This window comes from Hyperolius riggenbachi, chromosome 9 (genome assembly GCF_040937935.1).
Source record: "Hyperolius riggenbachi isolate aHypRig1 chromosome 9, aHypRig1.pri, whole genome shotgun sequence".
NCBI classification, from domain to species: Eukaryota; Metazoa; Chordata; class Amphibia; order Anura; family Hyperoliidae; genus Hyperolius; species Hyperolius riggenbachi.
In genome coordinates, this window is record NC_090654.1 from 198,443,235 (window position 1) to 198,469,922 (window position 26,688).

Genomic DNA, 26,688 nt, shown 5'->3' on the forward strand with positions numbered 1-26,688 from the left:
TTTGTGAATTTACATTCTGTCCAGGCACCAGTTATCTGTAAGCTATGAAAGTGTGACATGCCAAACCTCTGGATCTAGCCACAATGGTCCCTCATATGATCATACAGAAATGTACCCGTATCTCCACATCTTGACAAGATATTAGCAGAAATCAGATTGTGGATTGACAAAACCACTCCCCTGCTATAGTTGTACTGAGGCATAAGATTGTCTGTGCAGAAATCATTCCAAAGTGCCAGTATGTGCTGGTATAGACTTTACCCCTAATGAAAATGCTTTTTTTTTTTTTTTTTACACTATATAGAGCAGATCTTTGTTAATTTTGATCAAAGTGAGAGGACCACTTAAAACTTGCTTACAGTTACTCCAATAAAATAAACTATAGCAAGAGAAGCACTTAGGGCCCTTTTCCACCAGCGCAGCTGGCTGAATCGCAAAACCGCAAACCGCTAGCGATTTTACAATCGCTACGGTTTGCTTTTTAACATAGGAATCGCAGTAGGTCATTTCCACTACCGCGATTCGCTTTTGTCGGGAACGCGAACGCGCGGCGGAGCGATAATTGCCGCGATTTTGCTATGCAGTGCATAGCATAGCAAAATCGCGGCCGCAAACGTCGGGGGAATCGCCGGTTTTGCGATTCAGCAATCGCTAGCGTTCAGCGTGAACGCTAGAGATTGCAGGTGGAAAAGGGCCCTTACTCTCCTTTATGTCGCAGACATTTTTTTCATTTTTAGCACCACTTAGCAGTCCTTAGTGAGTGATTCAGCCTCCTTATCCTTCTGTAGTACCTCTTACCGGACAAAGGGGGATGTAGCAGCTTTTTAAATACCTGTTTGGGGCTGTGCCACTGGAGAGAAAAGACTTGCAGAGGGAATAATAGAATTGAGAACCTGGAGAGTATTATTTGGGTGGCAAGTACTGTATATGCTCTTTTTCCCCACAGGATCATTTTCACCTATGCCTAGATATGCTTTAATTATTTTGCAATCCAAATCACAATCATGTTTCATACAGAACATTAAACCAGTAAGTGTGGCGGTTTATTTCAGTTAAATAGGTCAATGGTGTACATTTTATGAATTACATATGCTCAAAAGACGATTCCTCTGTACAAAAGAAACAACCCCCGACAAATGACATGAAGAAAGTCACATACAAACACATAAATATAATACAGAGTATGTCCTGTAGACTAGTAGCTCCTATCCCACTCCACACTAGTCTGAACTGAAGTCAGCTGCTAGCCAACCCAAGAAATGCAGAGTGCAAAAACCTAGTCTGGACTGTCCACGTCACCCAAAATATTTAACATTTTAACTTAAAACTTGCAGGTCAAGTAACAGAAAAAAAAAACGTAATAGACAATGGGAAAAAAATTAGCTTAACAAGTCCACAAATGTGCATTTCATTTTTTCATCATTCAGTATTATCTAAAATATTTAACAACATCGTATCACAAAATCACCTCCTACATTTTGGAAGATCGAAAATAATACAGGTGTATGAAGTCAACTGACTGGTCTTCTAAAGCCTACATTAACTTTAAAAAGTTGTTGGATTTATTGTAGATAATACCGTAAACTACCTTACCTCCTTCAGTGATATACATTCCATCAATAGATCAAGTTCACAGCTCATTTTCATCACTGAACATCAGTGAAACAGGTCTTTAATATAAAATCACTGAAGCGACATCCTCCAGGAATATAAACACTGCACACGGACTAAGAAAACTGACCTGACAAAGGCAAGATAAACCTCAGTTTCAGTTCTTGGTAACAACTAAAAACGGATTTCTATTGAAGGGCATTCATACATTTTACAACTCTCAGCCCTGAACGGAACATAAAAATGTGGTAGCACAGGGTACTTAGCACTTTACCCATAAACTGTTTCCAAGCGCTAGATAGGCCCCAGTATTTCATTCATAATAAAGGCTCAGTTGTCATACACAGAACCAGGTGCCAGGAGTTCGCTCTGATGAGTTCATACCAACAAAATTCCTCCTGTATCTGGATTTAAAATGATCCAGTCACTTTACACAATCCAATTAAAAATTTTAATGCTAGAGATTTTAAAATAACTTAGTTATGGCCCCCATTTAAAAGACTTTTTACAGACATCTGCTGTTTAGCGTCCTTTTACACTTAGTGAAATGCAATGGGGTGCGATTTGGAATAAACAACTAAAACAAATATACAACAGACGAACGAATGTGGACAGAAACAGCAGATTGTACATAGGATCCGCTGTGACTGTCCAAGTCAGGAATCCTGGTAAGTAGGAACACAGCCTAATAAGTGTTACTAAACGGTCATATTTACCTTACCACCTTCATGCATAACATTCCATTAAATAAATCATAGGAAATAATGTTCCTACATATCCAGAAGGCAGCCTCAGCAACTATGTGTCTAACCCTTTGTATACGGAAAAGAACACAGTATAGTGTTCTGGACATAGTAGGAGCCCAAATGAAATACTTCTTGTAAAGTATAAATTCTCTTCAAAATACGTTAGAAACATCAGAGATCACCTTAATCCTTTAGGCTGCTTTCACAGTGGGACGTTACAGCGCCTGTAACACACCCCCACCGCACAGCGATGAAAAATCAATGGGCTGTTCACAGTGCCAACGTTGCATTACACAGTAACGCTTCACGTCAAGATCAACCTACTGCATGCAGTACTTTATACGCGGCTAAGCCGCGTTAGACTGTTTGCACATGCTCAGTACGGGTGTTTTTGTTATTTTAGGGGCGGAGGAGGCGGGGAGAGGCCGCTACGTAGCCAGGCACATGGTTACTTTATTTTCACTGCACTTGCAGTGTTTACTCTTTGGAGTGGCCGCTGATTGGCTGGCGGGACAACGTGATGCGGAGAGCTCCGCTCACGTGGTCTCCGCAGCGCCTCAGACAGAGCAGGCGCACCAAGAGCTGCTTGTAACGTGGCTCTTGGTAGCAACCTGCTCCAACACCACCAGGTGTTGCGTTAGGGGCACGTTATGTGCCCTATAACGTCCCCTAAACGCAACGTCCTGGTGTGTAAGTAGCCTTAATGACTAGGGCAGGTTTTGCCTTTTAACACAATCCGTTTAAAGCGGAACTGTAAAGTTATTTTAGACACATAGTTTCACTTACCTGGGGCTTCCCTAAGCCCCCAGTAGCCGTCCTGTCCCGCGCCGGCCCTGCCCGAGCCGCAGTTCTCCCACCGCCAGCTCCGTTCTGTGCCGTAGACTTCTAAGTCGACGCCAGCACAGCCCTGCCACGCGTATCTTCATTGCGTTCCCCTCTGCAATAGCGGGGACGCGAAGAAATGATACACATGGCAGGGCTGCGCTGGCGTCGACTTAGAAGTCTATGGCACAGAACGGAGCTGGCGGCGGGAGAACGGCGGCTCGGGCAGGACCGGCGCGGGACAGGGCGGCTGCTGGGGGCTTAGGGAAGCCCCAGGTAAGTGAAGCTATGTGTCTAAAATAACTTTACAGTTCCGCTTTAAGGCACAAACTAGTGTACTTTATGACGTCAATCTAAATTTTAGATTTTTTTTCATGACATAAAATTATGTAAATATTTGTTTTCTTCCACCAATTAAAAAAAAAAACACCACATTTTTATAAAATTATGTAAGCTAAATAAAATCAAAATGACTATTCGGCAATCTGTTGTATTCTGGAATATCACACAATGTAAGTAGTGCATAGTATTTTAAATCCACCAAAATACAGCTAGAACTAATCAAAATAATGTAGGCTATGGATGCTCAATGCAATGCAAATAATTCTAAGTTGATCCAGAAGTATGCCAATTTATGCAGCTTGGCCAATTGAATTCCACCTTGGCAGGATTGGATTGGTCAATATTTAAGATGCACAGATTTGCATAATCCTGTATTAACTCAATTATTTGCACCCGATTTACAATCCCTAATCTATGCTCTTTAGGAAAATGGATCCATTGCACTTTTAAAACCAGAGCTGTGGAGTCGAGGAGTAATTTTGGGCACCTGAAATTAGTGGTTTCATAAATTGAGTAGGATGATTTTTATACCAAATCCAAAGCACTGGTAAGTATTGGACTAAGAAGTCGGAGTCGAGGGTTTCCTATACTGAAGTGTTGGATGATTTTTGTACCGACTCCACAGCCCTGTTTACAACAAGGGAACTCCTGGTCTGCCCCAAGGTCATTAAGGCTGGGACCACACTTGTCTATTCCGGATGCCACAAAAGGTTTCTTTTTCTCCTGTATGCAAATATCACATTCAACTGTGAACCACCCCACTGACTAACATTGGTATCTGGGAGTGTGCTCACCGCCGGAAGCTTCTAACTGCAGTCACTCAAGGAACATGGCGAATGCCATATGCTGGATACACACGGTGCGTTCGCGCACTCGATTTTCCCGTCGATTAGTTTATTTCCAACATGTCCGATTTGGATTTCGATGGATCGTTAGGTCGATTCGGCATACTTTGCATGCGAATCGACCTAACGATCCATCGAAATCCAAATCGGACATGTTGGAAATAAACGAATCGACGGGAAAATCGAGTGCGCGAACGCACCGTGTGTATCCAGCAATACAGATGGTGGGATAATGGAGCAGCCCCTGTAGATAAGTAATGACGCTTAATTCAACTCCTACACACCAATGGTACAATGTATTCCTAACCTTCCTTATGGGGAGGAGGGGTTTCATTTTATAACTTTAGGTCTAGTTGTTTTGAAAACACTTTGGGCCAGAATAAAACCTAAAAATAATCGATATAAGAGTCCTGGAAATTAATGTACCTTTCCTATCTTACCTAACTTTTACAGGGCTGAGACAAGTAAAAGGGGAGAGCAGCAAGAAGTACACTGTATGACATGCAAGATCTTTAATCCCAGCTATGTGTTGTACAGTGCAGCACAAATGGCTTCATCCATGCTTTTTCTGAAGTTGTCATAGGTGATCTTCCCTGGAAGCGCCATGGAGTTCAGGTCCTTCAGTGCTGTGGGAAATTTATTGCTGTAGTGGAACACAATGGATGGCTGCGGCTCAAACCCAGCTGGTGGAATAGAGTCCATACCAGTCGCAAAACTCAGAATGTTTTCCAGTGAAACGGCTGTAACGCCAACTGTGGGAAGAGAAACACACATACATCATAATATAGAAAATTAAGCCTAAAGCATACTAAAACTTGCCACACATGCACTCTAAAAACTGCTCACCTTCTGTATTTTCTAGATATTCCTTCCAAAGGTTGATGGCATTGCATTTCTGCATGCTGTTCACCTCTGTAGAATGAGCGATGGTGAAAAGGTCGTCTAGAGCTTTAGCGGTTAGCTTTTCCGGCTTGAAGCACAGCACTCCACAAAATGCGGATGGATAAGCCTGGATCTTCTCAAGCACGCCTAGTGTTTTCAACCCCTCTTTGAAGCTGAAAATATAAACAACTAATTAGTTCACAGATCAGTTCTCTAACTTAACTTTAAATGCAAGTGTATAAAGGTGCCTGGGCTAACAACATCAAGGTGGAACTCCAGTGACTGGAAAGAGACAGAAACAGACCTGGAGCACCAGTAGTGTAGTATTTTCACACAAATAAAAGAAGGAGCAGTGCTTTTATGTAAGCATGTGAAACAAGATTGTCTACAGGCACTGTGATAATGAATTGTCTATGTTTACTGAAGTTAGTGAATAAGCCCAAGTGTGAAAGATGCTTAAAAAGTTACTACTACTGCTACTACAGGTAGTCTCTGACTTACGAATGGCATGGATCATCTGTTTCCATGGGAACAAGCCAAAAAATATTTTTTTTCCAAATTGGGCTTAGTTTTTGAGAAAATAAATTTAAAAAAAGAAAAAAAGAAAAAAAAAGAAAAAAGGCTTTTAAAGAGAATCTGAAGCCAGATTAAAAATGGCTTTTTAGCTCATATTCAGCAGTTTGCCCCTGCTAAAACGCCGCTATCCCGCGGCATAACGAGGGGTCTTTACCCCCCAAATACGCCCTGCAAAATCCACGACTTTCTTGGTCGTGGATTTTGCTGCTCCTGTGCGCTTCCGTGTGAGGCAGGGCTATGAGCCGCAGCCGTGCCTCACACAAGTTTGTCTGCGGCGGATCTCCGCCTCTCCCCCGCTCCTCTCAGCGAAAGCAGACTGAGAGGGGCGGGGGAGAGTCGGAGATCCGCCGCTGATAGACGCATGTGAGGCAGGGCTGCAGCTCATAGCCCTGCCTCACACGGAAGCGCTCCCCGGAGGGGGACCCTTCGTTATGCCGCGGGATAGCGGCGTTTTAGCAGGGGCAAACATGCCCCTGCTGAATATAAGCTAAAAAGCCATTTTTAATCTGGCTTCAGACTCTCTTTAAACTTGTATAAAACAGGTACAAAGGGCATAGGTGACACAGAGGGGGACACGAAGCACAGGGAGGCACAGAGGAGGGACAATGTTCCGACTTAAGAACAGATTCAGGTTAAGAACAAACCTACAGTCCCTATCTCGTTCATTAACCGAGGACTACCTGTACTTTGAGCCCGAAATGCGATCACAAAGAGTATATGTTCCAGGCTTGCAAAGAAGTGCAGTTTCAGTCATTTAAAATCATAGCTGGCTGTCAGCTGAAATGGAAGGATTGTAACCAAATAAATATTGTTTAAAGGTTTTAAATAAAGTAAGAAAGGTTGATGCTAGGGCGGCACAAGCTGTGCATTGTCTCTCCTAGTTCAGTCTTGCAAGAACTAGAACCTGTCACATCCCACATAAAATAGCACTCATCCTACTGTGGGTTTATATGGATAATAAGTTGAAGCTGCAGTCTAAACAAAATGTCAAATTTCTGTGCCTAATCTGGCTAGAGATGGGCAGCGCTTATGGGTGCATGCAAGGGCAAACACAAAGCCATATGAAGAGCAGTTTTGACCTACACAAGCTGACAAATGAATGACTGACTGAGTCAGTTTCAATCTGTCAAATAATTAGACATCCTAAAACACACTTTACACCCACTATATTACCATTGTTGTGCACTGCAAAAAAACTTTTCCTATTCCTGCCTGTCATTTTCGGATATGAGTTCCACAACAACAAATTATACCATCCCTTCAAAGTAAGGAGATGTGAATGAGAATGTGAATTGGCACAAGATGACTGTGCAGACAGGCGAGGGGACCAGGTACACTGGCTGTGCCTCCAGATTGGAACAGCTGTATGCGATTCATGCAAACAGTGTAGAAAGAATCCGGGCCCCAGCCAGCAAGGTCCACCAACCGCTACTTTCATTGTATCCTCAACAAATTTGACAAAGATAGCATGATGTATGGCCTGACAGCCGGGTTAATCCTGGTTCACAGAGGCAAAGACGTCATGTACCAGTAGGGCACAAGGACAGATCTTATTCAGTGTCCTCTGACTTGCACATCATCCCTGTAAGCAGAAATCATTGAGGTACTTCTTTTTCTGATTTACATGCAAGCTTATTAATGCAGTTTCACGCTGTGAAACAAACAGTTACTATACACAATATGAAAACGCTGCAGTGGTTCCGTAAACAAAAGAGTTTCTATATCAGGCAAAATAGAGAGGTGAGTGCGCTTCCTCCTCGGTTTGGCAGTCCATAAAAATCAATCTTATGCATAATCTTATGCATAAGCGCACATCAATAATACATAAAACCACAGTGAAACAATCAGGTGTTGTCTTCCAATAAGGCAATTCACTATCAATTCTGGGATACTCACCCACCACGAGAGCACCCGCTGGGGAACAAACTCACCAAATATGGTGTAACCCCTGTGTCACGGACGATTGCGGGGACGCAGGCGCGTCCTGGAACCGCCCGTGAAGAAAAGAACGATCGCACTCGATTCCTGCATCAAGTGCGCCTCAGATCAATAGAACCAAGATTTGACGTGTAGTATCCCTCTGCTTAAAACAGCTGGGGAATCTGTCTTAGCTGAGTGAAAGCCTGGGGGGAGGTGTTAATTAGCTTGGACATATTCCCTGTGGAAGGCACAATTTCCCTTTTGGCTCTGGGAACCAGGTGACACTTAGCTGATCTCATGGAGATGTTAATTAACCAAAGGATGCCTAGGTGCAGCCAAGCAGGCTACGAATCCACGGGAGGTCTTGACACTCTGTTCTCTGCTAAAGATCAAAGGAAAGTCAGCTGTTAGCAGCTAGAACACAACCTCAGTCTCATGGCATAATCCATAACTTCCCAGATCTGTCATATTTCTGGGGTTCCTGAGATGGCAGCTTCGCCAAACGTGGGGGAAGTGTAGCATGAGCCCCGGTGCTGGTTCTGAGGAAGTTTCAGAACATTCGGAGGTAAGGACTGCCAGCTAGGCAGTTTCAAAGTGCCCTGATGATACCACAGGGGTCCCAGCCCTCATGTCTGGTATCAGGGCGCTGGGTAAATCGAGACAGACCTGAAAATGTTAATAAATCTGCCCTGACCTGTATGGCTCTGTGAGATAGAGCCCATATATGGGTAGATATGATTTCTAGCCCCAGTACAAGGGGAGGGCTCATCTCATCTTTGAAGGGGGTGTATGGCTCCCCGCCCTCACTCCCTCCTACTGAAGCAGGGGCATAAGAATGGCTGAGGACCCAAACTCAGTGTCCTCCACACTGAAACATCTTGCACTCATCAGATGCCAGCTCGAGGATATGCTGGCATCCACCTGGTCTGAACTCTGAACTCTGGACTTTGAAACCAAGAACTTTATGATTCTTCCCACAATAAGGACATCTTTCCAGGAACTAAGTATTTTTCTCCCTTCTTTTATTTTTCATACTGGCTATTACTGTTTTAATAGTTGTTGATTTTCATAATTGTCTGTATATATTAATTATTTATATTGCGTGAATAAACGACTTTCCCCAAGTCATTCACTGTTTCGCTACCCTGCTTATCAGCACACACAGAAATGATCCCGGGTCTCTGAAGATACGCTACTGTTTGTTTGTTGTTGGCTAGACAGAATATCGTGTGTTTAACCGTTTTATTCGCAGGATTAGTCAGTCAGTTAGTGGGCCCCACGGTCCCATAGTAACCGCGGTGGTGGCAGTTTACTCTGAACCAGTAGGTGACGTTGTAATTACCCGTGTCTCACAGGCTCCCTTCTGAGTTGTCTGCGGCTAATTCTTAACGGTTCCTGCGCATTGACTGCGACCAGAGTTCGCACGATCTGTGCGCTGGCACCGTTTAGAAGGCTAAGTGCGGTCAGCCACTGAGGGCTCCTGTGACAATGTTAGGCAGCGGTTGGGACCTGTGTTGTGCTGAAAGTATCTGCGATAGCGCTAGCGCTATCGAGAAACGAACTAATTCGTTGGTGTAGCTGGAAGGCAATATATTTTTTATATATACAGAGAGACTGTGTAGCCAGTACCCCTCCCCAAAAGTTTTATTTTATTTGGCGTGGAAATGTCCGGGAACTACAAGAAAATGTGCCTGGCGGACCTGCAAAATCTTTGCCAAGAGAGAGGCATTGATGTCGGCCGCAAGAAACAAGGGGACCTGGTAACGGAATTGTTTCAATGGGATACCCAGCAACTGCAGGAGCTGGATGTGTCTGCTGAGGTAGACGCTGACCCATCTGACTCAAGGCAAGGGGAACCAGAGACTGAGACTCCTGACCGTACAGAGGTTGTGCATCCTGAGGGCCCTGCATCAACAGTTACGCAGGAGAATGTCAGTGTGGACCCCAACCCCAAAGTTTCTGAAAATACTCGCCCGGAACTGGCCAGTACTGGACTGTCCAGGGGTGCTGACCCGGTAATGCAGCAGGCATTACAAAAGCTGATGGAGACGGACCTGGACAAGTACATGCAGTACATGGAAGCCCGCGAGGAGCGGGAACGCCAATCTGCAGAACGCAAGGCTGCTGCTGCTGCTGCAGAACGCCACGCGGAGAGGGATGCCGCTGAGCGGGAACGCCAACGACAGCATGAGCTAAACATGGCAAAAGTGCAACAGGCCAGCCGGAGTTCACCGCCCAGCCTCCCTGCTGAAGGAGCTGCAGCACCCGTAAGTGCAAAGTTTAAATTTGCTAATATTGAAAAAGACACAGACATTGACTTGTTTTTGCGGTCTTTTGAAAAAGCATGCCGTCAGTATCGTCTGTCCCAAGACCAGTGGGCCAGACATCTGACACCTTTGCTGCGCTACAAAGCGCTTGATGCCTTCGCAGAATTGCCTGCGGAGAAGGATAATGATTATGCTGCTATAAAAGACGCTATCATTACTAAGTACCAGCTGACGCCAGAAGCCTATCGGAAAAAGTTTAGGGCCTGGCAGAAAAAGTCTTCTGATTCGTACCGAGATGTGGCCAGCAGCTTGCTCACCACACTCCGCCAGTGGACGCTAGGCCTCACCAAAGGGTCTTATGGCGTCCTGGAGGACTTGATAGTCCTCGAACAATTTCTGAACATTTGCCCTGCTGATGTACGACAGTTTGTGTTAGAACGCAGGCCGGCTTCAGCCACTGTCGCTGCAGACCTTGCTGAGACTTTTGCAACTACCCGGGTGGCTGATACCCGCAGAACTGTCCCATCCAGCTGGAGAGGAGGTCAGCCCAATACCTCGGCAGACCCTCCTGCCCCTGTGAGCCGTCCGCCACAGAGGCCACCCAGCGCAGCTGCTGCACCCAGGCCTGCAGCGCCTGGAGAGGTCACCTGTCACTACTGCTGCCAGCCCGGACACATGAAATTCGACTGTCCGGAGCGGAGACAGACACCACCAGCACCTGGATCATCTGCATCACCTGCACCTCACCCACAGCAGAGGCAACCCGCCAGCGAACCACAGCCTGGATCATCAGATTTTGTCCTGTTTGCACGCGGACAGGAAATCCGCGACCGAACCGACCAGCAGCAACTTGTTAGAGTGAACGGCAAAGTTGTCACCGGATTTCGAGACACCGGAGCTGACATCACGTTAGTTCACTCACATCTTGTGCCAAAGGAGAGCATCAGCTCCAGCCGATCCCTTGCCCTTACTGGAGTAGAGGGCACCCTTTTCCACATAGCCCACGCAAAAGTGAAGCTGGATTGGGGAGTGGGAGGAGTCCAAGAACGGGTTGTTGGGGTTATGAAGGATCTCCCAGTCCCTGTGTTGCTAGGGACTGATTTGGGCAAGCTTGTGTCCTACTATGAACCTGCCACGACCGCCTTGTCGCTCACGGAAGGAGACGGACTCTTCACCCACCACCAGGTACTTTATACACTTGGGGGAGCACCAGGGGGAGGTGGGTTGAATGTGCCCAGTTCAAGGGTACCAGGTTCAATAGTGCCTGCTTCAAAGGCACCTGAGTTTGATGTACAGACTGTCTGTTGTGATGATGCTGTAGCTGTACCTGAGTTTACTGTACAACCTATCTGTAATGAAAAAATGTCTATACCTGTCAATGTCATTACTGCATGCAATGATGATTTGAGTAATGTCCGTCTGTGCCATTCTGACAGTGTACCTGTGCTAGCAGTACCGCGCAGCTGCACTGCTCAGAACCCGAGCTCAGAACAGGTGGAGGGGGTTCCGGCCTCCTCCCCCTCCTCTGACCGCAGGGATGAGACCTTTCAGCCGCTGGCCTCGTGTGACATGAGCCAGTTGGCTGAAACTGACAGCGCCATATTCTCAGCCGCACTACAAAGTGACCCAAGCCTGGAGGTGCTCAGGCAGCAAGCCGCTGAGCCCCTCGCAGACGGGGCCGCTTTCAAGGTGTACTGGGAAGGTGGGAGACTGTACAGTGAGTCTGTACAGCCCCCTACAGGTAGATCCCACGCGGATACCAAGTGGCTTGTGGTCCCGAGTGCGTTCAGGGGACATGTGCTGAAATCCGCACATGGTAATCCTCTGACAGGGCACTCGGGTGTCCGCAAGACACTCGCCGGTATTCGGAACCAGTTTTATTGGCCCCGGATGAACAGGGATGTAGCAAACTACTGCAGGGCATGTGCCGTCTGTCAGGAGCTGGGCAGGTCCAGGGATTCCCGCGGGGTTCCCTTAGGTCCACAGCCACTCAGCAGGGGAACCCTGCGTGGGCTGGCTGTTGACCTAACCAACCCACTGCCCGTTGTCAGCAGTCCCGGCAGACACCACGTCCGACTGCAGTGGCGCAAACGCCCTGTCCAGAACGGTCCAGGTTGGGTCAACCCTGAGGGTAGCAGACCGCGACCGGTCCAGGGGAACCGAGCCACAGGCTCCAATAGGTTTTCCCGCCGTACCGGCAACTCGAGGCCCGTCAGCCAGGTTAGCGGCGCCGCCACACATCTTGCGGATGAGTGGCTAAGCCACGGACAAGGGGGAGGGCTGTCACGGACGATTGCGGGGACGCAGGCGCGTCCTGGAACCGCCCGTGAAGAAAAGAACGATCGCACTCGATTCCTGCATCAAGTGCGCCTCAGATCAATAGAACCAAGATTTGACGTGTAGTATCCCTCTGCTTAAAACAGCTGGGGAATGTCTTAGCTGAGTGAAAGCCTGGGGGGGAGGTGTTAATTAGCTTGGACATATTCCCTGTGGAAGGCACAATTTCCCTTTTGGCTCTGGGAACCAGGTGACACTTAGCTGATCTCATGGAGATGTTAATTAACCAAAGGATGCCTAGGTGCAGCCAAGCAGGCTACGAATCCACGGGAGGTCTTGACACTCTGTTCTCTGCTAAAGATCAAAGGAAAGTCAGCTGTTAGCAGCTAGAACACAACCTCAGTCTCATGGCATAATCCATAACTTCCCAGATCTGTCATATTTCTGGGGTTCCTGAGATGGCAGCTTCGCCAAACGTGGGGGAAGTGTAGCATGAGCCCCGATGCTGGTTCTGAGGAAGTTTCAGAACATTCGGAGGTAAGGACTGCCAGCTAGGCAGTTTCAAAGTGCCCTGATGATACCACAGGGGTCCCAGCCCTCATGTCTGGTATCAGGGCGCTGGGTAAATCGAGACAGACCTGAAAATGTTAATAAATCTGCCCTGACCTGTATGGCTCTGTGAGATAGAGCCCATATATGGGTAGATATGATTTCTAGCCCCAGTACAAGGGGAGGGCTCATCTCATCTTTGAAGGGGGTGTATGGCTCCCCGCCCTCACTCCCTCCTACTGAAGCAGGGGCATAAGAATGGCTGAGGACCCAAACTCAGTGTCCTCCACACTGAAACATCTTGCACTCATCAGATGCCAGCTCGAGGATATGCTGGCATCCACCTGGTCTGAACTCTGAACTCTGGACTTTGAAACCAAGAACTTTATGATTCTTCCCACAATAAGGACATCTTTCCAGGAACTAAGTATTTTTCTCCCTTCTTTTATTTTTCATACTGGCTATTACTGTTTTAATAGTTGTTGATTTTCATAATTGTCTGTATATATTAATTATTTATATTGCGTGAATAAACGACTTTCCCCAAGTCATTCACTGTTTCGCTACCCTGCTTATCAGCACACACAGAAATGATCCCGGGTCTCTGAAGATACGCTACTGTTTGTTTGTTGTTGGCTAGACAGAATATCGTGTGTTTAACCGTTTTATTCGCAGGATTAGTCAGTCAGTTAGTGGGCCCCACGGTCCCATAGTAACCGCGGTGGTGGCAGTTTACTCTGAACCAGTAGGTGACGTTGTAATTACCCGTGTCTCACAGGCTCCCTTCTGAGTTGTCTGCGGCTAATTCTTAACGGTTCCTGCGCATTGACTGCGACCAGAGTTCGCACGATCTGTGCGCTGGCACCGTTTAGAAGGCTAAGTGCGGTCAGCCACTGAGGGCTCCTGTGACACCCTGCTAGATGGGTTATAGTGCGCTAAATTCCTAGACTCCTCCGTGCACCAGGGTCCAGGTATCCCAAGCCAGTCCTCAGCAATACAGGTAGAAGTACAAATGTATGTCAGGTTGGAGTGAAAAACACCCTCAGAATTATACCGTTAAAGTTAAAAGCTTTATTATAAACTTGCACTCACATATTCCCTGAAGTAAAACACGCTTAGGCATCAATTTACAGAATAAAGTGCGGTAGTAGAAAAAACTGCTCTTAATTCCCGCCTCCTGCGAATTGCATTTCTGTACAAATTTACCGATTCCATACCGCACATTTATCAAGCATTCCCTGAATGGTCGTAAAACTTGTTTGATACTTTTCTGTGAATTCTGCTTTTGAATTACCGAACTGAAATTATTACCGAATGTGAGGTAATGCGCTCGGTAACACTGTGAATTGAAGCCTTAGCTTTTTTTTGTATGGGCTCCCCTGTTGCCTCCACCCACTGGACAGCAGATACCAGCGGGTGAGACATGCAGGGCTGGGCGAGAGAGACTGAACGTAGACAACTGAATCAGTGGCAGGGCCTGACATGGCAGCAACGAGGGAGAGTCCATACAAAAAAAAAAAAGCAGAGTTAGTACCTGCTAACGATGTTTTGAACAATCCTTCAGGGCAAGGTGAGACGTCGCCCCTCCCAGACGCAGGAACAGACAGCACTTCCCCTATAAAACATTGAAACAGTTAGTCCACCCTCAGTGCGTTTAGACAAGTACCCGACAGGTGAACAACCAACTAACCCACACAAAGTGCAATTATTAGACATAGACAAAACACCCGGGTGTGATCGTTGCCCTGAAGGATTGTTCAAAACATCGTTAGCAGGTACTAACTCTGCTTTTTTCCCACAATCCTTTAGGGCAAGGTGAGACGATTAACAAGTAATACAACCTCAGGGTGGGACCACTGCTTGGAGAATCTTTCTTCCAAACGCTTGGTCATGAGCTGATAACGCATCCACTCGATAATGGCGAATGAATGTAGAAAAGTACGACCATGTCGCCGCCTTGTAGATTTGCTCAGGAGAGGCTCCTGTCCTATTTGCCCATGAAGCTGCCACGGCCCTTGTAGAATGGGCTTTAAATGAAGCTGGAGGTTCTACCTTCATTACTCTGTAAGCCTCAATAATAGCTGACCTAATCCAATTTGCAATTGTAGATTTAGATGCAGCCTGCCCTGCACTCTTACCTGAAAACAACAAAGATAATGAATCTGATTCTCTAAACTCAGCTGTCCTAGTTAAATATTCTAATACCGATCTTCTAACGTCCAATGTGTGAAAAACTCTCTCTTTCTCACAACTTGGGTTTACACAGAATGTAGGCAAAACTATATCCTGAGATCTATGAAATCTAGACATTACTTTCGGACAGAATTTTGGGTCAGTCTGCAGCACCAACCTGTCCTGGAAGTCCTGAAAATAGGGATTTTTAACTGATAAGGCCTGCAATTCGCTCACCCTTCTCGCTGAAGTTATTGCAATAAAAAAAAAAAACTACTTTAAGTGTGAGAATCTTAAGGGAACAATCTGTCAATGGCTCAAACGGCCCTCTAGGTAATCCCTGCAATACTATGGATAAATCCCATGGAGATACATATGGTCTAAAAACCGGAGATTTCCTTGATACAGCTTTCATGAATCTTAAAATTAGAGGGGATGAAGAAATCGGAAGACCCGACAGCCGATAGGGCTGCCATCTGGACTTTTAATGTACTGGAGAAAACCCAAGACTGCTGGGATAGACAAGTTATTAAATTTAGACTTTTCCAACCACAGGTGGAAAGTCTTCCAGTATTTTAAATAGATCTTTCTCGTAACTTCCTTGCGACTTCCAATCAATGTCAAGGCTGCTTTATCAGACACTCCCAGACTCCTTAACCAGTCTAATTCAGGATCCAAGCCACCAGGTTCAGGCGCTCTGGATGAGGATGCCACAGGTCTCCCTGAACTAGAAGATCCGGCATAAGAGGAAGCATCCAAGGCTCCTCGACTGCAAATGATTTCATCATTGCAAACCAGCTCCTTCTGGGCCAACGAGGCGCAATCAGAATCAGGCGTTCTCTCCATTTCATGAGAACTGCCGGAATCATATTTAGAGGTGGAAAAACATAAATCAAAGCAAAGCTCCATTGGTGATTGAACGCATTTACTCCTATCGCATTGTCTCTCGGGTTCAAAGAACAATACCTTTGTACCTGTGCATTCTCCTGTGTTGCCAACAGATCCACAGATGGTGTTCCCCATCTTTCTGTAATCTGTAAAAATATTTTCTTGTTTAGGGCCCATTCTGAAGCCAGAATTGCATTTCTGCTCAATTTGTCTGCATCTATGTTCAATGTGCCCTTGAGATGGACTGCTCTCAAGGACAACACATTCTCTTCTGCCCAAAATAAAATCTCTTCCGCTTCTACCTGCAATAACAGGGATTTCGTGCCTCCCTGTTTGTTTAGGAATGCCACAGTTGTAACGTTGTCCGACTGAACTAGGACATGTGATTGATACAGAATGGTCTTTGCTTGAATCAAAGCCAATTTCACAGCTCTCAATTCTCTCCAATTCGAAGACATTTAGGACTCTGTTCTCGACCATTTGCCCTGGAAGGCTACATGACCCACATGAGCCCCCCAACCCCACGTACTTGCATCCGTGGTTAAAATCTGATCTACTGGATCTTTCCACAGTCTTCCCTTCAACAAATTGGCTTCCTCCAACCACCACTGAAGGGACAATGAGACTGATATTGGAATAGTCACACGGAACTCCAGACTTCGAGGCTGACCGTCCCAATTCTCCAACAATACCCGCTGGAGTCTCCTGATATGTGACAGTGCCCATGACACTGCCACCATTGTTGAGGACATCAACCCCAACACTCGGGAGACCAATCTTAGTGTAGGTCATACTTCCTCCTGCAATTTTTGTACTGCCAACTTTACCTTTTCCACCTTCTCCTGTGGAAGAAACAACTTTTGACTTAAAGAATCTATCAAAATACCTAGAAACACCATATTTTGTCTTGGATCTAGGCATGATTTTTCTTGATTTATAATCCAGCCCAAGGACTGTAAATGGTCTGACACCATCTGTAGATGATGTCTTAATTGTGCCTCAGAATTCCCTAGTATCAGTAGGTCGTCCAGATAAGGCACTACAATGACTGATTTTTCTCTTAATGGCATCAAAGCTTCCCCTGGGATTTTCGTAAATATCCTTGGTGCGGAAGTGATCCCAAACGGGAGGCATAGAAACTGAAAATGCCTTACTTGCTCGTCTATTTGGAGAGCAAATCTTAAGTATTTCTGTGACCTTTTGTGAATTGGGACGTGCCAATAGGCGTCCCTGAGGTCTAGAGATGCCATGAATGCTCCGTGAAATAACAGATCTTACTGTAAAAATCGTCTCCATACGAAACAACTTCTTTCTCATGTATAGATTTAGTTTCTTTAAATTTAGAATCAATCAGAACTTTCCCGACTGTTTCTTCACCAGAAAAATTGTTGAATAGAAACCTTTTTGTTCCTTTCTTGGAACACTGCCAACCACATTTTGATCTAACATACTCTTTAAAATTTGTAGAATTTCAGGCAAAAGAGCGGGATCCTTTGGCGGTCTCGAAACGATGAATCTTGACGGAGGGGGGGAAAGCAAACTCTATCTGATAGCCAAATTGACTGTCTGCCGAACGAACAGACTTTTTGCCATTATCGACCATCTGTGGGAAAAATATTTTAGTCTCCCCCCTACCGCCATGAACGAGTCATTGTGGTTTCGCCTGAGATTCAGAGGGCTTCGATCTAAACCCCCCTCTCCTAGATTTGTCAAAGAACCATCTTTTGACTCCCTTTTGCTCTCTAGCAGGCTCCTTCTGGTCAGTTTTTGGTTTACGAAAAAAACCTCTTATTTGCTGTTTTTTTGCTTCCTAGGAAAGGTCTTTCTTTTATTCGAAGTCCTTTCCAGAGCCAAATCCAAATCTGGCCCAAACAGCAAATCCCCTGAAAAAGGCACTCCACATAGTCTATTCTTGGATGCTAAATTCCCATCCCAAGTCTTCAAACACAGAGCTCTGCGTGCCACATTCACCAGAGCCGTTGATCTGGCGGTAAATCTGACCGCTTCTGCAGAAGCATCCGCCAAATAGTTAGCTGCCTTATTTAGGATTGTAATAGATTCCAACAATTGCTCAACTGAAGCACCTGCAAGAATGCTAGCTTTCAGTTGATTGACCCATAACTCCAGTGTTCTGGCTACACAGGTAGAGGCTACCGCAGGCCTAAAGGTGGCTGCCGTCGCCTCCCAGCCTCAAATGCCAAATTACCTGGTTTGGAAACTTGAGAAAAAGGAGCGTCCAATTTAGGACATTTGTCCCAGAGAACAGAGTCCTCGACAGTGAAAGGAAATCTGCGTTTGACTGATTTGGATATAAGCAGCCTCTTCTCAGGATCCTTCCACTCTCTGAGAATACACTGTTTAATAGCATTGTGGACAGGAAAAGGAAGACCTTCCTTCTCCTCCATCCCCTTATATAATTGATCATGTATGGATAAACCAGATACTGCATACTTATTTAACTCAAGCGTATCATTGATAGCTGCAATTAATGCTTCAGTATCTTCCACACGAAATTTGAACCTAGAAGATGTATCAATTTCAATCTCTCTAGACTCCGATTCCCCTGAACTACCCCCTGTCTCCATTTGATCCTGATTCTCACTCTCTGAGATAGGATTAGAAACAGTAGCAACCTGAGAAGTACATGCTACTGTTAAAGAGGATTTAATGGAAGCCAATGAGGAACTAATCTCCTCCCTAAAAGCCTGTAAAGTCTCCTGTACAGAGGGACGTGACTGCTCCCCTAAAACTTTATCCATACACTGCTGACACAAAGTTTTAGAATATGGCAATGGCATCTTAACGCTACACATAGGGCATCGCTTATAGGTAGGAGGAGGCCTCGCCTTATCCCCTGAATCAGCTTGTTTAACCTAAAAGATAAGTATAAACAAAAGCAGACATAAGCATAACCCAAATACAAAATTAGCGTATGGCTCAGAAAGAGATCCCATACTCTCACCTTCTGAGCGGCTGGGTTACTCTCTGTCTTATCAGATGCCGACATCCTAAAGGAATCCAGCAACTAAGACAGCCGTCTCTCACCTCAGAGTAACTAATGCCAGCCAGCCTAGCACAGCGTCCTCTAAATACTTCCGCTCTGGACTTACGGAGGGCGGGACCGGAAGTAACGGAGAGACAGCCTGATAGGCTAAAACGCATCTTCCGGCATACCTGCCGGAAGTTACGCGTCACAGGGGAACCACGCGGACAATCTTCCGCCATGCGCCTCCCAATGTCCGGCCAGCAACAGCACGCCAGCGGCTTACCTGTCCTCCGGAACCGACTCCGTCCAGAGCGGGAAGGAACGCCATGCCCTCCACACTTGCCCTCCTACATTTAGGAGCAGAAAGGTAGGCAAACTTCACTCGGGTGTCCAGCGTGAAGTGAAGGCTAGATGGCCTCGGTACCACCATCTCAGCCGCCCATGGAATTAAAGACCTGCAGCCCAGCACACAGGCTCAATCCCTAGGGGAGATGCCGACCTGCCTGGACGCAGGAACAAACAGCACTGCGGATGGACTAACTGTTTCAATGTTTTATAGGGGAAGTGCTGTCTGTTCCTGCGTCTGGGAGGGGCGACGTCTCACCTTGCGCTGAAGGATTGTGGGGGAAAAAAACCTTTAAGCGTGTTCATACTTCAGGGAGCAATTTTATAATAAAGCTTTTAACTTTAACGGTCTAACACTATGAGGGTGTTTTTCACTCCAACTTATAACATATCTAGCAGGGGTTACACCACATTTGGTGAGTTTCTTCCCTGACGGGTGCTCTCCTGGTGGGTGAATATCCCAGAACCGATAGCGAATTGCCTTATTGGAAAACAACACCTGATTGTTTTACTGTAGTGTTATGTTTTATTGATGTGCGCTTATCCAACTGCATAAGAAAAACAGTTGCTTCATATTTTTCACTGGCTAAATCTCAATCTGCACACAAGCCTGGCAAATTAGCATCTCATTAATCATCTCAGTTAGTAAGGAAACGGTGAAACTATGTCTTCCATAGTAACTGCGGCTTTCACAGACTGCCTCGTACACACTATATGCATTGTGAGCAATGCATATGGGGTACGATCATCAAGAATATCAGAAGTGCACAGACTGCACTGTGATGTACAAACTACAATCTGCACCCTTTTTTTATGCAAAGCGCAGTACTGACCCATTCACTGTAGTGAATTAGATCAGCAGCGTAAAGCACGATGGCGCAGATGGCATGTGATCACACGTGTTGCGGTCCGATCGCAGTCTTCTGCGTTTGACAATGTGAATGTGTGGCCTTAAAAAGGTCTCAAAAGCAGTATCCTCCAGTGATTTTTGATGAGCAGTCATAGCAGCTGATTGTGTCTTGGTAGTGCTTGTTGTGAGCACCTTCCCATTGTGCATGGTTCATAGTAACTGAAGCTGAGGAACTCAGAAGGTGAAACCCTTCTGTGAAGCAATGCATCAAAACTGGACTACAAGCTGTTCGACAGATAGGTGAGAGTGTACTCAAAAGGTTGGAAAAACAAGCATATGGCTTTAGGGGAAACAAGGAGTAACTGTAAAAGGGGTAAGAAGACCAAGGTGGTGGTGTCTGGCTACAGAGGAAGGATGCAGCTGTCTATGGTGAAAAGTAGTGTAAGGTAAGACCTGACACATCAAGCAAGAGGGGAGCACAGGCTGGAATCAGCAGGTTACAGGAGAGCACTGACTACTACCATTAGTGACCTCGCTTGGTCTCATTCTCTTCTATCCAAACAGAGCACCAGAGCTGGCCTGTACACACTTGTACTCACTCAGTGTCTATTCCTGTGGGCTAAGTTTACATCCACAGGGCCCTGGTTTTTCATATTGCTGCTTATTGTTGCTCTTCAGCTATGACAACAGATTCTATATATTACCCTTTCAGTAATATTGTAGGTATACATCATCTGTACCACTGTAATGGTTTATTGCCACAGAAGATGCAGGTGCTTTACAAACCTATGATGAGGACTGTGATGGGAATTGGCTGGTGTCCACTTTATTCACATGTATGGTTGGATGTATAATTATGACAAGATAGCACATCATCTACGATTGCAATGTAAGACTTTTTTTTCTACAATTTACCTTTCAAGTGGTTGCTGCACCCTGCGGATGACATGATAAGCCAGCATATCCTTCACAATGTGGACCTTATCGCTTACAGCATGTACCAGGTGCAGAGTGCCAGTCTTCTGAAAGTAGTCAAAGTAATTTACAGTGGCAGCCTTTAACTCGTTAATCCTCTGGCAAGACTGGATCTGAAGCAGATGGAATTCACATTACTGACAGCAGGTCTGGGTGAGACGAACACATTTACATATGACAGGTTTCTTTGAGAGGACTGCAGTATAGTTTGTTAGTGTAGTACAGAATAAAGAGAAGGAAGAGAGAAAGAAAGAAAAAGATCCCCTGCAAAGGTGTCATTACAGGAATATAGTAACCTTCACATGATGGGCAAATGACATAAATTCAACCCGAGGTGGCAATAAAGGGATGGGATACACAATTCTATTTAGCCTACTCAGTATTATCTTAGTACTTATCCTAAAAAAAAAAAAAAAGAAAAGACTAACCACTACCCGCTGCAATAAAAACGTCCTGTTGGAGCCTCTAAAAGCGGACCCAAACCAAACTTTTTTTAATTCAAAATATTTAGTTGCACCACTCTGACACATACAAAGATAAATAAACACTCCTTCAAGCCTACGAGCATTTCAGTGCATGGTTTTCACCCTTCTCTTTTCATAACTAGGGTAATACAGGTGGCAGCCATTACTTCTTAGCTTAGTAGGAGGTTTTAGATCATGGGTGTGTTTGTCATCAGCTACCCTCCCTCACAGGGGCGTAGTCTATGTGAAATCTCACACTAGCTGAGATCACCTCCCCTGTGACATCATCAGTAACAGCCTGTGTTTTGTTTTTGTTTTATCTCCTCCACCAGCCTGCCGGATTCTGTACCGGCAATATGAAAGGAAGGGAGGGGTTCCTCCAATAAATGTAAAATATTTTATATTTGTCATCATGCAGCTGAAAAAAGGCTGCTATTTATTATTATAACTTAGAAAATAGATTTTATTTCTGAAATCTTGAATTTTGAATTTGGGTCCACTTTAACGGCTCCAGGAAATTTGAATGTGTCGCTTGCTCCCAGTGCCGTGCCCCCCCCCCCCCTTTCATCAGTTTTGTTTTCTGTATTCCCAAAGTACCGACAAGTCAGAAGCTGTCAGTTCCATGCCTAGAAATTAACTCTTTTAGGCAGCAAAATAAAATAAGTAAAACAGCCGTGTTATTAATATGTTTTATACTGTACATACACGTTTATCTTACGTCAACTATGGCTTTGTGTACACTTCATCTCTTGCAGCTCCCCTAATTGTCGTCAAGTGAGGTTGCCAATTACCCTTAAAGGACACATCCAAAGAAAAAACAAACAAAAAAAACAAACAAGATCTACTTACCTGGAGCTTCCTTCAGCCCCTGGCAGCCAATCTGTCCCTCGCCGAAGCTCCAGGGTCACCTCCATTGCAGATGCTGACCAAGCCAGGTTGGCATCTTCTGCGCCTGTGCGAAAGCACGGCCAGCACATCCATGACCAGGAACATTCTGCGCCTGCGTGGAACACTTCAGGTCACGTGATCGCACAGGCGCAGAAGATGCCAACCTGGCGAGGTCGGCATCTGCAACGGAGGGGACCCTGGAGCTGCGGCAAAGGACAGATAGGCTCCGGTAAGTAGATCTTGCTTGTTTGGTTTTTTTTTGTCCTTTAAAACTACTTCCAGTATAAAAGACAGAGCCCTGACATGACATGACTCTTTAGAAGCCAATACATCATGGTGGAACCAAACCCAAATTTCCCCGCAAAAGTAGTTGCATATTACCCTTAGAGAAAGGAGAGTACAGGCAGGCTCCTTTTTTGTGCCAGCACTACATTTGTACAAGGGATGTATAAGTTAGGAAGACTGTTAATATTAAAGAAACTCCCCCAGCACTCATCTATACCTGATAAAATCACAAAATCGCATTCTCTTTTTTGAAAACCCATACTTAGCGAAAAATTATCTCAATGGTGTCCTCATGCTGTGCCACAATAAAACTTAGCAGCACAGAATGACAGAAAGACACAGCTGTTACACTAAATTTGTATGATCACTATAAAGAACAAACATGGCCTTTTCAATAATAAGGGGCAGGTTAACAATGACCACATTTGTAGGCAGATATGTTCTGCATTACAGACTCTTCTCTATGTCTGTACCCCAAAAATACTGCCTCAGAAAAGGTATGCCTTACTTTATGATCAGAGGAGGTAGAAGGATCAATGCGACTAAGAATATTGCTTCACTTTCAGTAGTGTCAGTATCGTACAGAAAAAAAAATACTAGGATTCACAGTGTACCACAATCTTCTTGCATTTAGCACAGTCATAATCCAATTATTTTCTGTACACAAGGAAACGTGACCTGATCTTATGTGTCTCTGGCTTTGGCCCTTCCTATACCACAGCCATAAGGAGTACCTCAGTTGCTAGTGATGGTATTGCCATTGCTTTGTAGCTGGCAGGAAATTAAGATGTATGTTCAATATAATATATGCCTCAGATGGAAAGTATCCATATAACTTACTGTTCGTATTGCTTTTAAGACATCAGGATCTGCTACATCTTCTAACACTGGCTGCACATGTTGAGAATCATAGACCAGGCAGGAGAAGAGAGTTGGTGACAGAAATCCAGGAGCTGGACCTCCATGGACCAGTGCAAGTGCCAGCATCCTACCAGCTTCATAATACTGGTTTTGTTCCATAGCTATGGATTAAAGAAAAATTTCAGAAACAACATTCATCATAAACATGAGTAGGCGCGCACACACACACCTACACACACCCACACACACCCACACACACACACACACACACACCTACCTACACACACACACCTACCTACACACACACACACACACACACACACCTACCTACACCTACACACACCTACACACACCTACACAGAGAGTCCTCTTCCACTTATTAAAAAACAAATATGTTGCAGCAAACAGAATGCAAAGTCTCAACCTCCTGCATCAAAAGGTAGCTAAAAAGTACTATCAAAATTGAGTATTTTTTTTGCTTGCATATGGTTTAAAAGACATTTTATTGACAAGTTTAAAAATATCTCCTAGGAGAAAACTCAGGTGAAAAAGTGAATTGCCCCCGAGCCCATATGCAATTCACTTTTTCTCCTAGGAAATAATTTCAGAACTCGTCATAAAATGTTTTTTAAGCCACCAGCAAGCAAGAAAATACTCTAAATTTGATACTTTTTCACCAACATTTGGGTACTTTTTCAATTGTAAAATGCAGAAATTTTGGTTTCAAGAGAATATGAAAGTTAGAAAAAATAATTGCATATGGGTCCCAGACAAAGTTGAGAACTCTTTTGAAACCTGGTGGGTTCCTAAAGAAAGAAACTTTAATATAGGCCTGCGTCACCCCACATGTTCTCTGACCACACACTGCACTGGTGCAGAGACCAGCCTATGATTCAGAATCCATGCCTATTAATGTGTGTGGGGGAAATCCAGTTTAATTCTGGACTTCACCTCACTGGTACACGGAGTGTTCCAATAAAGATGAATATTTTGTTGATCCATTAGTTACACTGCAGCTTCTATGCCATCTCAGGTTACAAAGTCAATTGTCAAAGGCTACTTGATAAATGGCTCAAAAAGGAGTTTAAAAGAAAGCAGTGTTCCTTGGACCAGATGAGAAGTATTCTGTATGCACCACCAAAACCGGTCGATAAGTGGTTCAGATTGGTAATAGAATACTGAACTTACCCTGCAGATCCATTGAAAGATTTTTCCTTTCAGAACCTTCAAACAATTCAGACCCCTGCATATGTTCTAGAAGAAGCTTGAAATACTGAGAAAGTGATGCATCCGCTTGCTCTCCGTTGCGGCTGTGATCACTGAACGATAGCTGTAGAGTGTTGTATGGAGAAAACCTGCTCTTGCGGAAACAGTGAACGGAACTCTTCCATAGTGACTTCCTGTTCACACGTATTGGGCACACTGTAGTACTGATCTGAGATCTTATTTCCTGCAGAATATCGGATATACATCTATTCTGCATTTGAACATGCCTAAAAATAAAAAACACCAAGAGTGCCTTTTAAAGTCAAATTTTGCTCTTGCTTATGTTTACTACAATTACTTTTCAGTGCTGCACAAGTGTTTTTGTAATTTAAAGATATTAAAAATACAGGTTTCAACGTGGAGCCAGCTATGAATTTCTAAAACGAATTAAACCAGTTGCATTTCTAGTCTGGAATCTGTACTTTGTATTGTACTAGTTACTACAGACAGCACACAAATAAAGACTAAAAATAAAAAAAAAAAAAAAAAAAAAAAAAAAAAAAAAAGAATCCTGTAACTGGGCTTTAACCACTTAACGCCTCTCCATTGACGTCTTAGATTGGGCGCACAAGTGTTTGCGTGCACATGTTCCCGCGGGCGCAAACATTTTGGTAGAATGGACATTTATTATAAGTCCTAGTTGCACTAATTAATGCACAAATAGGATGCCTCGAAATGTCCATTTTGCCTTAAGTGGCTAAAGCAAAACATGGAAAATAAAACTATAGATATTAGCCTAAATGGGACTTGCTGACTTTCTTAGAATCCCATTTTTTTGAATTTAAAAGTTAAATCTAGCCTGGAAAAGTAAACTTTAAAGAGACTATGTAACAACATTTTCAGCCTTATTTCCTCTATCATATAAGTTCCTATAACTGTTCTAATGTGGTCTGGATTACTGCAGCCTTTTCTAGTTGTACTATCTCTGTATTATATCTAATCTTTTCTTTGTCGACTCAGGGAGGAATGGGCTGCCTCTGCTGTAATGGGGACAACTTATGCACGCCCCCTGCAGGCTGTGTGCTTTGTTTACTCCTGTCACATGCTGAAAAACTGTGAGAATCCCAGACTGGAGTGCAGATAATGCACTATGTAATAAAAGTGTGTGTGTGTGTAGGTGTGTGTAGGTAGGTGTGTGTAAACATAGGCAAGTTCTAATTATAATATTACTATAGAACTAAAGACCTGACAATACATACATCCAGTAATCATAGTTACATAGTTGTTTTCAATCAAAGACGTAAAGTAGTTTAAGCTAGAACATGATCAGCACACAAAATTGTCAGCATGAAAAAATAAATAAATAGTAAAATAACAGCGGTGGATCTGAGGCTCATCTAAATCAGATTATGTAACCCAGGCCTATGAAAATCAAGTCTAAGGAAGAAACGCTAAGACAATAGTGCCTTCATCCATGAGCTGACCTTTACAGTAATGCTACTCAGCCAAGTGCAGCTCATTCACACAACAATGGTACACAGTGCTCTGTGACTTCATATTTTACAAGTTACTGGGGCACTGTAATAAAATGTAGCTCATTAGATTTTATTGTACATTTCCCAAATCACACTATGTAAAGGTAGCGCAAGTGAATGTTAAAGAGTAACTGTCAGGCTGCAGAAGCTAATTTAAACCTCTATTCTCCTGTGTTAAACAGTTTAGAAGGAAGCCAAAAAGGCATTAGTGAAGATAAAAATCTCAGTTACCTTTGATGTGTGCTTATCAGCAAAGCTGTTAGACCCAAGAGGACGCAAGCCGCATACTATACTGCAAAGCATTCTGGGGCCCTCCCCTCGGCTGCTAATGAGACGTTACAGCAGCTTGTAATCAGTCCAGCGCGTAGCACTGATAAATCTCCGGGCATAGTACAC

General features: G+C 44.6%; 1 protein-coding gene across 5 annotated transcripts in view; it reads right to left on the reverse strand.

Annotated features, from left to right (window-relative positions):
• Positions 1 to 4,863: 4,863 nt before the first annotated feature.
• The window catches only part of G2E3 (G2/M-phase specific E3 ubiquitin protein ligase), a 68,200-nt gene continuing 46,375 nt past the window's right edge, over positions 4,864 to 26,688 (reverse strand). For all 5 annotated transcript variants that reach the window (XM_068253882.1, XM_068253880.1, XM_068253883.1 and 2 more), the window contains 5 exons: positions 24,740 to 25,044; positions 23,531 to 23,712; positions 20,994 to 21,166; positions 5,213 to 5,421; positions 4,864 to 5,118 (listed from right to left, as the gene is read on the reverse strand). In XM_068253882.1, coding sequence (XP_068109983.1) covers positions 4,889 to 5,118; positions 5,213 to 5,421; positions 20,994 to 21,166; positions 23,531 to 23,712; positions 24,740 to 25,044 — 1,099 coding nt within the window. In that variant the 3' untranslated portion in view covers positions 4,864 to 4,888. The remainder of the gene's footprint in view (positions 5,119 to 5,212; positions 5,422 to 20,993; positions 21,167 to 23,530; positions 23,713 to 24,739; positions 25,045 to 26,688) is intronic.